The sequence below is a fragment of the Rhinichthys klamathensis genome, unplaced genomic scaffold (genome assembly GCF_029890125.1).
Source record: "Rhinichthys klamathensis goyatoka isolate OS25496 unplaced genomic scaffold, OSU_Roscu_1.1 h1tg000318l_1, whole genome shotgun sequence".
Lineage (NCBI taxonomy): Eukaryota > Metazoa > Chordata > Actinopteri > Cypriniformes > Leuciscidae > Rhinichthys > Rhinichthys klamathensis.
In genome coordinates, this window is record NW_026606834.1 from 1,408,385 (window position 1) to 1,425,003 (window position 16,619).

General features: G+C 46.9%; 1 protein-coding gene across 2 annotated transcripts in view; it reads left to right on the plus strand.

The window, feature by feature from the left end:
• ubxn4 (UBX domain protein 4) overlaps positions 1 to 16,027 on the plus strand; it is a 37,722-nt gene extending 21,695 nt beyond the window's left edge. Inside the window, exons 9-13 of one of the 2 annotated variants that reach the window (XM_056271350.1) lie at positions 823 to 950; positions 1,974 to 2,076; positions 2,469 to 2,600; positions 10,176 to 10,381; positions 15,830 to 16,027. In XM_056271350.1, coding sequence (XP_056127325.1) covers positions 823 to 950; positions 1,974 to 2,076; positions 2,469 to 2,600; positions 10,176 to 10,381; positions 15,830 to 15,968 — 708 coding nt within the window. In that variant the 3' untranslated portion in view covers positions 15,969 to 16,027. The remainder of the gene's footprint in view (positions 1 to 822; positions 951 to 1,973; positions 2,077 to 2,468; positions 2,601 to 10,175; positions 10,382 to 15,829) is intronic. The other variant, XM_056271351.1, reaches the window with a different exon arrangement.
• Positions 16,028 to 16,619: the final 592 nt, after the last annotated feature.

The window sequence follows — 16,619 nt, forward strand, 5'->3', positions numbered from 1 at the left end:
ATTTATATATAAAATATTAATATATAATATATATTATTATATATATATATATATACATGCAAATATTTCTTAAATATATATATGCATGTGTGTATTAATATACAAAATAATTATACACAGTACACATATATATTATGTAAACACAAACTTTTATTTTGGATGTGATTAATCGTAGCCCAGCACTAGTAATAATATAATGAATGTATAATAGTGCATATATTTATCAAAATGCTTCTCTAGCGCGATTATTTTTCTCGCGATTTATTGACTTTTCTGAAGTAAATGTAACGTTACATAACATATTGCTCATACGCTGTTTTATTGACATCTTTCCACGGTTGAAACAACTTAATGTTTATATTTCAATATTCCTTCTGATGTTCATTCATGTTTGTTTAGAGCTGTAACTAGTAGTAAAGAGGGAGAGATGATCGGTTCACATAACATTAAAGAGCCACAAAAGCGCATTTTATTGTTTGAATTTCTTAATAAAACAAAGAATTTGAAAGCTGAGACTTTGTTTCATATCAAAAGAAACAAAGCACAAAACATTTTGTTCAAAAAGATCCATTCTTGGGATTTAAGAATCACTATCGGTTCATCAAAATAATCAATATTTTTACCAATATTATACAGTGATGTCTGAAGGATGTGAAGCGACTCGCTGTACAACACGACCTCGAGCGTCTTTCTGCTCTTAGACAAACAGACCGAGGTCAGACAGTGTCATTCGTCCGCTAGGAGATCTGGTTCCTACACGAGTTGTGCTGTTGCACACACACACATCATCACACACGCTTGACTCTGGTGTGATCCCCACAGGACCGTGCGGACCGAGCGGCCCGTTACGCTCAGAACCAGCAGGACACAGAGGCGACCAGACTAGCAGCGCTGCAAGCCAGAGCCGCTGAACACGAGGCCAAGAGAGACGCCACACAGAGAGAGAGAAGGTGACATCACAGCCAAGCCTGTTTTTAGAACCTTTAGAATGTTTGTGACGGATGACATCGTTTACTCTCCAGAATTCTCAGTGCTGTAATGCATGATGAAAATTCTGGACAGAAGCTGTTAAAAGAGTTTCTGCCTTTTTTCTCTGAACTGCAAAAAAAAAAAAAAAGTTCTTCCTCAGTATTTCTGTTTTGTTTTCCAGTACAAATATCTAAACACTAACATTACATTTACTGGAGAAGAAAAATGACTGAAGATATTCAAATAATGTATCAAAAATGAAGTGAGTTTATGCTTAAAAGCAATAAAATAAAAATAATCTTGCTTTTCTTTTAAATTATGTATTGTTTCTGACCCCGTTGGCAGATATTTGCCGAGAAAACTCGCTTCATTTTGACACATTTTAGTAAATATTGATTTAAGAAGGTCTTGTTTTCCAGAACAAATTCATAAGAAAGAAAATCTTGTGCGCATTCAAAATAGTTTTGCCGTGTGCGTAGCTAATAAATAAATCTGGTCACTGTGATTTTTAAACATCTGAGTAAATTAAATTCAGTGTATCATATCCTACCTTATAAATATGCATAAATCCTTTACAGTTTAACAAAATAGGCATAAAAGAATATAGTAGTAGAAAAATAATGAAAGAGTAGTAAGCATAAAATAATAGTATTTTTAAATAAACTGTCAAATTTAATTGATATATGAGCTAAACACTGAACTGAAGAATGGCACTTGTCTTCTATAGAGCTGCTTATAGCTGAATTAAACTGATTTCTATAATTTATTAACTTTACACAGATATTTGTTTTTGCTTTAAACATAAACTCATTTCATTTTTACACATTTGGAGTTACAATCTTCAGTCATTTTGCTTCTCCAGTAAATATATCTTGATTTAAGAATGTTTAGATATTTGTACTGGAAAACAGGAAATGGTTTTCGCAGTGTAACAGGACGTCAGTGTTGGCGTTAGATGAGTGATGATGATGATGATGAAGATGTTGATGATGATGTTTTCTCAGTGCGGTCGCCAGGATTCAGTTTCGTCTGCCTGACGGCTCGTCCTTCACTAACCAGTTTCCCTCAGAGGCGCGTCTGCAGGAGGTCCGACAGTTCGCTGCTCAGGTCAGTGTGTGTGTGTGTGTGTGTGTGTGTGTGATGAATGTCCTGTGAATCTGATGATTGTGTTGACCGGGTTTAAAGTGCTCTGAGTTTTCGCTCTGATACATTAGCAAAACCTCAATAGAGGCTCTCTTCTTCTCATTTCCTGTTAGTAGTGTTTTCATTTACATCACATTTATTCATTTAGCAGACGCTTTTATCCAAAGCCAGTATTTTCCTCCATTGAGATGCATTTTGAATGTAAATGCAACTTGAATGTAAAAATTAAATCTGATGAAATGTTTAGTAAAAATGTTTAGCAAAGTCAAAAGTGTGTTTGTTTGGCACTGTGAGTGTGTGCGTCGAGCTGAACACCTGCGAGTCGAGTGACTGTCGTGAGTCGTGTGTTCCTGCAGGAGGTCGGGAACAGATACGGGCAGTTCTCACTGGCCACCATGTTTCCCAGAAGAGAGTTCACAGCTGAAGACCTGGAGAAATCTCTGCTGGAGCTGGAGCTCACACCCAGCGCATCCATCGTCCTGCTGCCTGTGAGACACACACACACACACACACACCCAGCGCATCCATCGTCCTGCTGCCTGTGAGACACACACACACACACACACACCCAGCGCATCCATCGTCCTGCTGCCTGTGAGAGACACACACACACACACACACACACACACACACACCCAGCACATCCATCGTCCTGCTGCCTGTGAGACACACACACACACTCACACCCAGCGCATCCATCGTCCTGCTGCCTGTGAGACACACACACACACACACACACACCCAGCGCATCCATCGTCCTGCTGCCTGTGAGACACACACACACACTCACACCCAGCGCATCCATCGTCCTGCTGCCTGTGAGACACACACACACACACACACACCCAGCGCATCCATCGTCCTGCTGCCTGTGAGACACACACACACACACACACACACCCAGCGCATCCATCGTCCTGCTGCCTGTGAGAGACACACACACACACTCACACCCAGCGCATCCATCGTCCTGCTGCCTGTGAGAGACACACACACACACACACACACACCCAGCGCATCCATCGTCCTGCTGCCTGTGAGAGACACACACACACACACACACACACACACACACACCCAGCGCATCCATCGTCCTGCTGCCTGTGAGAGACACACACACACACACACACACACACACCCAGCGCATCCATCGTCCTGCTGCCTGTGAGAGACACACACACACACACACACACACACACACACACACACACACACACACACCCAGCGCATCCATCGTCCTGCTGCCTGTGAGAGACACACACACACACACACACACCCAGCGCATCCATCGTCCTGCTGCCTGTGAGAGACACACACACACACACACACACACACACACACACACCCAGCGCATCCATCGTCCTGCTGCCTGTGAGAGACACACACACACACACACCCAGCACATCCATCGTCCTGCTGCCTGTGAGAGACACACACACACACACACACACACACACACACCCAGCGCATCCATCGTCCTGCTGCCTGTGAGAGACACACACACACACACACACACACACACACCCAGCGCATCCATCGTCCTGCTGCCTGTGAGAGACACACACACACACACACACACACCCAGCGCATCCATCGTCCTGCTGCCTGTGAGAGACACACACACACACACACACACACACACACACACACACCCAGCGCATCCATCGTCCTGCTGCCTGTGAGAGACACACACACACACACACACACACACCCAGCGCATCCATCGTCCTGCTGCCTGTGAGAGACACACACACACACACACACCCAGCGCATCCATCGTCCTGCTGCCTGTGAGAGACACACACACACACACACACACCCAGCGCATCCATCGTCCTGCTGCCTGTGAGAGACACACACACACACACACACACACACCCAGCGCATCCATCGTCCTGCTGCCTGTGAGAGACACACACACACACACACACCCAGCACATCCATCGTCCTGCTGCCTGTGAGAGACACACACACACACACACACACACCCAGCGCATCCATCGTCCTGCTGCCTGTGAGAGACACACACACACACACACACACACACACACACCCAGCGCATCCATCGTCCTGCTGCCTGTGAGAGACACACACACACACACACACACACACACCCAGCGCATCCATCGTCCTGCTGCCTGTGAGAGACACACACACACACACACACACACACACACCCAGCGCATCCATCGTCCTGCTGCCTGAGAGACACACACACACACACACACACACCCAGCGCATCCATCGTCCTGCTGCCTGTGAGAGACACACACACACACACACACATCGTCCTGCTGCCTGTGAGAGACACACACACACACACACACACACACATCGTCCTGCTGCCTGTGAGAGACACACACACACCCAGCGCATCCATCGTCCTGCTGCCTGTGAGAGACACACACACACACACACACACACACACACACACACCCAGCGCATCCATCGTCCTGCTGCCTGTGAGAGACACACACACACACACACACACACACACACACCCAGCGCATCCATCGTCCTGCTGCCTGTGAGAGACACACACACACACACACACACACCCAGCGCATCCATCGTCCTGCTGCCTGTGAGAGACACACACACACACACACACACACACACCCAGCGCATCCATCGTCCTGCTGCCTGTGAGAGACACACACACACACACACACACACACACCCAGCGCATCCATCGTCCTGCTGCCTGTGAGAGACACACACACACACACACACACACACACACCCAGCGCATCCATCGTCCTGCTGCCTGTGAGAGACACACACACACACACCCAGCGCATCCATCGTCCTGCTGCCTGTGAGAGACACACACACACACACACCCAGCGCATCCATCGTCCTGCTGCCTGTGAGAGACACACACACACACACACACACACACCCAGCACATCCATCGTCCTGCTGCCTGTGAGAGACACACACACACACACACACACACACACACACACCCAGCACATCCATCGTCCTGCTGCCTGTGAGAGACACACACACACACACACCCAGCGCATCCATCGTCCTGCTGCCTGTGAGAGACACACACACACACACACACACCCACACCCAGCGCATCCATCGTCCTGCTGCCTGTGAGAGACACACACACACACACACACACACACACCCAGCGCATCCATCGTCCTGCTGCCTGTGAGAGACACACACACACACACACACACACACCCAGCGCATCCATCGTCCTGCTGCCTGTGAGAGACACACACACACACACACACACACCCAGCGCATCCATCGTCCTGCTGCCTGTGAGAGACACACACACACACACACACACACACACACACACACCCAGCGCATCCATCGTCCTGCTTCCTGTGAGAGACACACACACACACACACCCAGCGCATCCATCGTCCTGCTGCCTGTGAGAGAGACACACACACACACACACACACACACACACACACACACACACACACACAGCGCATCCATCGTCCTGCTGCCTGTGAGAGACACACACACACACACACACCCAGCGCATCCATCGTCCTGCTGCCTGTGAGAGAGACACACACACACACACACACACACACACACACCCAGCGCATCCATCGTCCTGCTGCCTGTGAGAGACACACACACACACACACACCCAGCGCATCCATCGTCCTGCTGCCTGTGAGACACACACACACCCAGCGCATCCATCGTCCTGCTGCCTGTGAGACACACACACACACACCCAGCGCATCCATTGTCCTGCTGCCTGTGAGAGACACACACACACACACACACACACACACACACCCAGCGCATCCATCGTCCTGCTGCCTGTGAGAGACACACACACACACACACACACACACACACCCAGCGCATCCATCGTCCTGCTGCCTGTGAGAGACACACACACACACACACACACACCCAGCGCATCCATCGTCCTGCTGCCTGTGAGACACACACACACACACACACACACACACCCAGCGCATCCATCGTCCTGCTGCCTGTGAGACACACACACACACACACACACACACACACCCATCGCATCCATCGTCCTGCTGCCTGTGAGAGACACACACACACACACACACACACACCCAGTGCATCCATCGTCCTGCTGCCTGTGAGAGACACACACACACACACACAGCGCATCCATCGTCCTGCTGCCTGTGAGACACACACACACACACACACACACACACCCAGCGCATCCATCGTCCTGCTGCCTTTGAGAGACACACACACACACACACACACACACACACACACCCATCGCATCCATCGTCCTGCTGCCTGTGAGAGACACACACACACACACACACACACACCCAGCGCATCCATCGTCCTGCTGCCTGTGAGAGACACACACACACACACACACACACACCCAGCGCATCCATCGTCCTGCTGCCTGTGAGAGACACACACACACACACACACACACACCCAGCGCATCCATCGTCCTGCTGCCTTTGAGAGACACACACACACACACACACACACACACACACACACACACACCCACCCATCACATCCATCGTCCTGCTGCCTGTGAGAGACACACACACACACACACACACACACCCATCGCATCCATCGTCCTGCTGCCTGTGAGAGACACACACACACACACCCAGCGCATCCATCGTCCTGCTGCCTTTGAGAGACACACACACACACACACACACACACCCATCGCATCCATCGTCCTGCTGCCTGTGAGAGACACACACACACACACACAGCGCATCCATCGTCCTGCTGCCTGTGAGACACACACACACACACACACACACACACCCAGCGCATCCATCGTCCTGCTGCCTGTGAGACACACACACACACACACACACCCAGCGCATCCATCGTCCTGCTGCCTGTGAGAGACACACACACACACACACACACACCCAGCGCATCCATCGTCCTGCTGCCTGTGAGAGACACACACACACACACACCCAGCGCATCCATCGTCCTGCTGCCTGTGAGAGACACACACACACACACACACACCCAGCGCATCCATCGTCCTGCTGCCTGTGAGAGACACACACACACACACACACACCCAGCGCATCCATCGTCCTGCTGCCTGTGAGAGACACACACACACACACACACACACCCAGCGCATCCATCGTCCTGCTGCCTGTGAGAGACACACACACACACACACACACACCCAGCGCATCCATCGTCCTGCTGCCTGTGAGACACACACACACACACACACACACACACACCCAGCGCATCCATCGTCCTGCTGCCTGTGAGAGACACACACACACACACACACACCCAGCGCATCCATCGTCCTGCTGCCTGTGAGACACACACACACACACACACCCAGCGCATCCATCGTCCTGCTGCCTGTGAGAGACACACACACACACACACACACACCCAGCGCATCCATCGTCCTGCTGCCTGTGAGAGACACACACACACACACACACACCCAGCGCATCCATCGTCCTGCTGCCTGTGAGACACACACACACACACACACACACACCCAGCGCATCCATCGTCCTGCTGCCTGTGAGAGACACACACACACACACACACACACCCAGCGCATCCATCGTCCTGCTGCCTGTGAGAGACACACACACACACACACACACCCAGCGCATCCATCGTCCTGCTGCCTGTGAGAGACACACACACACACACACACACACACACACACACACATCGTCCTGCTGCCTGTGAGAGACACACACACACACACACACACACACACACACACACACACACACACCCAGCGCATCCATCGTCCTGCTGCCTGTGAGAGACACAGACACACACACACACACACACACACACACCCAGTGCATCCATCGTCCTGCTGCCTGTGAGACAGACACACACACACACACACACACACAGTGCATCCATCGTCCTGCTGCCTGTGAGACACACACACACACACACACACACACACACACACACACACACCCAGCGCATCCATCGTCCTGCTGCCTGTGAGAGACACAGACACACACACACACACACACACACACACCCAGTGCATCCATCGTCCTGCTGCCTGTGAGACAGACACACACACACACACACACACACAGTGCATCCATCGTCCTGCTGCCTGTGAGACACACACACACACACACACCCAGTGCATCCATCGTCCTGCTGCCTGTGAGACACACACACACACACACACACACACACACACACACACACACACACACACACACCCAGTGCATCCATCGTCCTGCTGCCTGTGAGACAGACACACACACACACACACACACCCAGTGCATCCATCGTCCTGCTGCCTGTGAGAGACACACACACACACACACACACACCCAGCGCATCCATCGTCCTGCTGCCTGTGAGAGACACACACACACACACACACACACACGCACACACCCAGCGCATCCATCGTCCTGCTGCCTGTGAGAGACACACACACACACACACACACACACACCCAGCGCATCCATCGTCCTGCTGCCTGTGAGAGACACACACACACACACACACACCCAGCGCATCCATCGTCCTGCTGCCTGTGAGAGACACACACACACACACACACACACACACACACACACACATCGTCCTGCTGCCTGTGAGAGACACACACACACACACACACACACACACACACACCCAGCGCATCCATCGTCCTGCTGCCTGTGAGAGACACAGACACACACACACACACACACACACACACACACACACACACACACACACACACACACCCAGTGCATCCATCGTCCTGCTGCCTGTGAGACAGACACACACACACACACACACACCCAGTGCATCCATCGTCCTGCTGCCTGTGAGACACACACACACACACACACACACACACACCCAGCGCATCCATCGTCCTGCTGCCTGTGAGAGACACACACACACACACACACACACACACACACACACACACACATCGTCCTGCTGCCTGTGAGAGACACACACACACACACACACACACACACACCCAGCGCATCCATCGTCCTGCTGCCTGTGAGAGACACAGACACACACACACACACACACACACACACACACACACACACACCCAGTGCATCCATCGTCCTGCTGCCTGTGAGACAGACACACACACACACACACACACCCAGTGCATCCATCGTCCTGCTGCCTGTGAGACACACACACACACACACACACACACACCCAGTGCATCCATCGTCCTGCTGCCTGTGAGACAGACACACACACACACACACCCAGTGCATCCATCGTCCTGCTGCCTGTGAGAGACACACACACACACACACACACCCAGCGCATCCATCGTCCTGCTGCCTGTGAGAGACACACACACACACACACACACACACACACACACCCAGCGCATCCATCGTCCTGCTGCCTGTGAGAGACACACACACACACACACCCAGTGCATCCATCGTCCTGCTGCCTGTGAGACACACACACACACACACACCCAGTGCATCCATCGTCCTGCTGCCTGTGAGAGACACACACACACACACACACACACCCAGCGCATCCATCGTCCTGCTGCCTGTGAGACACACACACACACACACACACCCAGTGCATCCATCGTCCTGCTGCCTGTGAGAGACACACACACACACACACACACACACACACACCCAGTGCATCCATCGTCCTGCTGCCTGTGAGAGACACACACACACACACACACACACCCAGCGCATCCATCGTCCTGCTGCCTGTGAGACACACACACACACACACACCCAGTGCATCCATCGTCCTGCTGCCTGTGAGACAGACACACACACACACACACACACACCCAGTGCATCCATCGTCCTGCTGCCTGTGAGACACACACAAGCATACACTCACACGCACACACTCACACGCACACACGCTCTCACATGCACTCTCTCTCACACACACACACACACGCACTCTCTCACACACTCTCTCACACACACTGAATTATGAAATAGTAAAATAATAGTTTGCTTCTACTGTTCTCATTTGTAAGTAGCTTTGAATACAAGCGTCTGCTAAGTGAATCCCTGTAAATGCTGTCCTGTGATTGGTCCGTCAGCAGTCGAGCCGGCCGTCCAGCGCTGTGGTGCGCTCGTCCGCAGGAGGAGGCGTGTGGGCTCTGCTGGGCTCGCTCCTCTACCCACTGCTGGCCGTCTGGAGGATCATCAGAGGCTTCCTGTTCAGCGCCGCCCCCCCTCCCACAGCCGGCCACAACCAGCACACACACAACACACACGACTCCGGCGCGGGCGCGGAACCAAAGAGGTGCGTCTGTGGGCTTCGCTAGATGTGTTAATGAGGACCTTTTATGTTCAAATTCCTGTAGTGCAGTGTTGGGAAAGTTCACTTTCTACATGAACTAGTTCAAAGTTCAGTTCACAAATTTTAAAATGAACTAGTTCAGTTCATAGTTCATACTTCACAATTTTGAACTAAGTTCACATTTCCAAAAATTAACTAGTTCATAGTTCTTTTTTTCCATATGTTGCTGTGAGCTATTTTCTTTTTTTTTTTTTTATTGCCACAGCCCATATACAACCACAGACAGCAATTATTTTATCGGCGGGTAAAGTTTGCACAGAAATGTAGTAGGGCTGCAACAACTAATCGATAAAATCGATAATAATCGATTATGAAAATCGTTGTCAACGAATGTCATTATCGATTAGTTGGTCTGCTTACGTCACGGGGAGCGTTTACTGGTGATTGGTTGAAACAGGCCAATCAGGATGCTCTCTGTCTTACACGCGCTTCATGAGGCACACACGCAAGGTCTCTCTCCCTCCGTTGCTCTGCCGCGCGCTCGCGCTACACGGTTTGGAGCACAGTCTCTTCTGTCTCGCATGCGCGCTCTTGCTTGCGCGCTCAAATCCCGGGAGTTTGAACTAATTTGCGAGCCGCTATCAATATGCGGGTGACTTCCAGAACTTCCGGGAGACTTGGGATGTCTGTATTTTGCGTCTCGAGCATCAGGTTGCGCAATCAGTTCGCTCGCAACATAAGTGATGGATTAAAATAGTGCTACCGCAGAAATATTAAATCAAAACGGTCTTTACAAAGCAAAGCACTAAATATAAAGGCAGTTAATAACAGCAGCAGTAAATTATTGTTTTTTAGTCACTGTACTCAGTGGTTTTCAGCGAATGTTTGTGCACTAATGCATCATTTTTCCTGTCTTTTTAATAAAGCCTGTTAGCTTGCTGCGTACTTCCATTACGTTCTCTTTATATAGCATTTGTCTACTATTAAGTTTTAATTGTTTTTCAAACGCGATCTACTGCGGCTCTATGTTTACACGCTTGTTTTCAGTCTTTCTATATATTTTTTTTTTTACAAATTATCCTTATAATTCAATTAATTTTAAATAAAAATTAAATGAATTATATATTTGAGATGTTTTTAGTTTATATCTTCACATCTGAACAACATGTCTGTAAATTTGTTTTAACAAAAATTGTGTTAAAACAATATGTTGGATAAATGTTTTTTTTTTTTTTTAATAATCATGGTTGTCAACTTGCCATCAGCAATTATCATTAAAAACAATGCAAATATTGATATTTGTAAAACTCAATGTGTGGCTTTTGCACTTTTTAAAGTACACTTTTACACATAAATATCCTAATTTAGGGTTTTAGGTAACACTTTATTTTACGGTGTCCTTGTTACATATGTTACATGTACTTACTGTAGTAATAACAGTAAATTATGCATAATTACATGCAACTAACCCTTATCCTAATCCTACCCTATTCCTAAAGTAAGTACATGTAGTTCCTTAATATTACTCTGTACTTAAATATATAATTACACTGTAACAAGGACACCTTAAAATAAAGTGTAACCGGGTTTTATTTAGTCATAATAAACAAAAAATCTAATTGAATTTTTTATCTGATTAATCGTCCGATTAATCGATTATCAAAATAATCGTTAGTTGCAGCCCTAAAATGTAGTAATGTACGATTTTTCCCATTCTCACCGACCTGGTCATAAAACTCGTGTAAATGATCATACGACGCGTCCTCGATGCTTTTGTCGGCTTCATACTGCTTTTAGTTTTGATGACGCGTGCGGCGGTGCGACACTGGTGGCTGGTGTTGCCAGATTGGGTGTTTTTTCGCTACATATTAAGTTGAGAGACGCAAGACCCAACACTCTGGATGAGCTTAAGGCCGCTCAACTCTCAAGCTGACATGGCACCCCAGACCATCACTGACTGTGGGTACTTGACACTGGACTTCAGGCATTTTGGCATTTCCTTCTCCCCAGTCTTCCTCCAGACTCTGGCACCTTGATTTCCGAATGACATGCAAAACTGAGCAACAGTCCAGTGCTGCTTCTCTGTAGCCCAGGTCAGGCGCTTCTGCCGCTGTTTCTGGTTCAGAAGTGGCTTGACCTGGGGAATGCGGCACCTGTAGCCCATGTCCTGCACACGCCTGTGCACGGTGGCTCTGGATGTTTCTACTCCAGACTCAGTCCACTGCTTCCGCAGGTCCCCCAAGGTCTGGAATCGGTCCTTCTCCACAATCTTCCTCAGGGTCCGGTCACCTCTTCTCGTTGTGCAGCGTTTTTTGCCACACTTTTTCCTTCCCACAGACTTCCCACTGAGGTGCCTTGATACAGCACTCTGGGAACAGCCTATTTGTTCAGAAATTTCTTTCTGTCTTACCCTCTTGCTTGAGGGTGTCAATGATGGCCTTCTGGACAGCAGTCAGGTCGGCAGTCTTACCCATGATTGCGGTTTTGAGTAATGAAACAGGCTGGGAGTTTTTAAAGCCTTAGGAATCTTTTGCAGGTGTTTAGAGTTAATTAGTTGATTCAGATGATTAGGTTAATGGCTCGTTTAGAGACCCTTTTCATGATATGCTAATTTTTTGAGACAGGAATTTTGGGTTTTCATGAGCTGTATGCCAAAATCATCCGTATTAAAACAATAAAAGACCTGAAATATTTCAGTTGGTGTGCAATGAATCTAAAATATATGAAAGTTTGATTTTTATCATTACATTATGGAAAATAATGAACTTTATCACAATATGCTAATTTTTTGAGAAGGACCTGTACGTTCAGTTCACGTTCGCCCAAAATATGAACTATCGTTCAATGAACGCGTTCAGGCACAACACTGCTGTAGTGTAATGTTGCTGTTTGAGCATGAAAAAGCTCTGCGAAGTTACAAAGCACATCGTTTTCTTCATTCTCTATATCAGTGTCTAATGTTGAAAATAATCAACATTCAAGCAGGAAAACCTGTTCTAGTAGAGCCCAAAAAACAAAACTTTGAAAAAGGGCATAATATGTCCTATGTGTTCAAGTGAACAAAATCTGATGCTGGTGTTCTGGAACACAATCGTGTGAGACGCTTATTAAATTAAACCAAATCATTCTGATGACAGACTTTGACTCAGACTTTTCCTAACCACCAAACCAACATTCGAAATGCTGCGATGTGGTTAGTCCTGTTATCCAATCACAGGCTCTACTGAGGCTACAGGGTTTTATTTGGTAAAAGTGTTTCCATTGTAGTTTATGCACGTCATCTTATCAGATACACAAAAGGATCTGCGTCAATTGAGTGCATGCTTTCTGTGCACATTTTTAGACTTTATTGCGCATCTTGGTGTTTCCATCCAATGTTTATTTTTAATGCCATATCCCAAAATTTGCATAAAAATAGGTGGATGGAAACATAGCTATTGTAGTGCTATGAAAGAGTCCGTTATGTCACTGGATCTCGATATATAACTAAATAACACTAGATCTATTGCTTCAGCATTTAAATCCTTTTTGTCAAATATTTTGCTAAAGTGTGTCCAGTCCAGTCATTTTAAGCCAAAATGGGGGTCAACCTAGAACAAATTGCAACAGAAGCAAACTCAACTGATTTTGTCTCCTCAATATGTCCTGAGTAAGGAAAAAAAAAAGCCCCGAAGAATCCCATTAGTGGAAAGTTTCGAAAAAGACCCAAATATAGCCTATTCATTCTGTTTCTCATGTGAATAGGGTAAAAATTTTAACCTTTAGATATCACCATGAAAATTACTGAGTTGATTACTTGCATCAAGACAAAGAAAAAATGTATTTCAAGTTTTTTTAAATTGTTTGTTAACATGGACAAACGGTAGCCTGGGAAAACCCAGACAACTTCTGGCAAATTTAGATTTGCTCTGAAAGTTAGTCTGGCAAAGAGCTCATTCAAGCCCATTTCCAATCCGTCGAAATCGCGGCACCAATCAGAAACGTTGGGGCGGGCTTTACACGATGACGACAGCGCTGGGATTTTGAAGCAGATTTTGTAGCCTACATTACAAAGATGGATGCCGCCGTCGAACATCACTCGTTCGAATCAGCTATCGCGTCTGTTTTAAGCGGTTTGTACGTTTCCTTTTAGTTAAAAACCGAGCAAAGAACAACACTCGGAGATGTGTCTCCGCCGCTCTGCATACGTCATCTCCTTCATCGCTCTGATTGGGTTTAGGTCTATCCGCGACGTCCGTTGGTGACGCCCCTCTGGAAATGATTTGTCTATGACGCTTTGCCAGACCATAACTCAGTTACAACTGAGAATGGTCTGGTTTTAACCAGGCTAGACAAACGGTGCATAATGTGCTAATTTGCATAAAGTACACAACATATCTAAACATTGGGAATAGCCAGGTGAAAATCTCTTGTAGAATCTTGTTGACATCTTACAATAAGGTAAGGTTCAAATTTTTACCCTATTCACATGAGAAACAGAATGAATAGGCTTATGAAATAGACTATATTTGGGTGTTTTTCGAAACTTTCCACTAATGGGATTCTACTGGGCTTTTCTTTTTTTTCTTACTCAGGACATATTGAGGAAACAAAATCAGTTGAGTTTGCTTCTGTTGCAATTTGATCAACCTTTATAGGGGTTCTAGCACAAAGTGCTGAAACCCTATTGTAATTGTAAGGATTTGTAAAACTTATCGTGCAGGAGACGAGAACCTATTAGAGTATGACCCTGATTGGCCCATAGGTGGCGCTACAGCAACCAAAAGGAAGAAATTGCTCGTAACTCCTAGACCGTTTGACTTAGACTCAAGGTTTTTACACCACTGTGATCCTTGGCTCAAGCAGGACAAGATGTATATCTCCAATTACGATTTAGGCAGCAAAAAAATTCTGCTATGTCGAATTTTGTCCAAAACCTACTTTTGCGAACTAGTCCCTGGTTTTTCGCCCGATCAGAACCAAACCAGTGCAGTACAATTCTCTGGACTCTCAAGATCAATAATTATCGAGAAAAAAAGTTGAACTTTTGCAATTGGGTGGCTGTAACAAGGTCATTTAGAAAAGGGGCGTGACAAAATAAACTCAAAAGTCTATAAATCCTAAAGGAAAACTCAGAACTTCACAAAAATTGGTGGGAATATGTGACATAACATAGTAATCAAGCATGCAAAATTGTATGGATATCGGACCATAGGTGGCGCTTTAACTGTCAAAAAGCTTTGAAAACCATATGGTAAATTGCCTGTATTGGCTATAAAAGCTCTTTTCCGTCTATAATGTCAGTGGTTAAATGCTTGCTAAATAAAACTTAATGTCTTTAATGCTTATGTGCTTAAAGGCGTTAAATGCTTGAACCCCGCTAAATGCTGCTCGCAGCTTTAATATCATAAAATGACTGGACTATCATGTGTCAGGGAATTTCTACTCAGTTCTACTCGTTTTCCGCTCCAGAGATGCAGTTCGTAAGAGGGTTCTTGAGAAGAGGCCGGAGGACTTCAAGAAAGACGGGAAAATATACCGACTACGGACTCAAGAAGACAGCGAGGACGACAACAACACCTGGAACGGCAACTCCACGCAGCAGATGTAGAGATGCGGTCCCAAGCGGTTTGATTTGAGTGTGTTTCAGTCTTAACACGGTGGGTTTTATGGTTTCCATTTCCCCGTCCCTCCCGCTCCATCCCGCATGGGTAAATCAAATCAGGTTAGCGTAACTCGCTTCTGCGTGCCGACTACTTTAACCAGGACGACTCCAGGCTTGACAAACACACTGGTTCACGGATGATGTTCTGTTATTGCCAGGGTTGATTTAATACAGTTACAGTATTTAATAATAAAGCTGTGAATTCCTGAGGGCTTTGTGGCGTTTTATACGGCGGTTTTGACCCCCACAGCATCATAAAATGCCTCGGCAATAGAATGTCTTTCTACTAGTTCAGCACACATGCTACTTGATCCTTTAACCATAGAATAAAAGATGTTTTTCAATGAAACACTTCGACTGAAGTCATTCTTCTCTTTTGGTTTCGTTGTGGTTTAATCCTCTGCACTGTAAAACACACAGGTGAAACTTGAAAAATTAGAATATGGTGCAAAAGTTCAGTAATTCAACTTAAAAGGTGAAACTAATAAATTATATAGACTCATTACATGCAAAGTGAGATATTTCAAGCCTTTATTTGTTATAATTTTGATGATTATGGCTTACAGCTTATGAAAACCCCAAATTCAAAATTAGAAT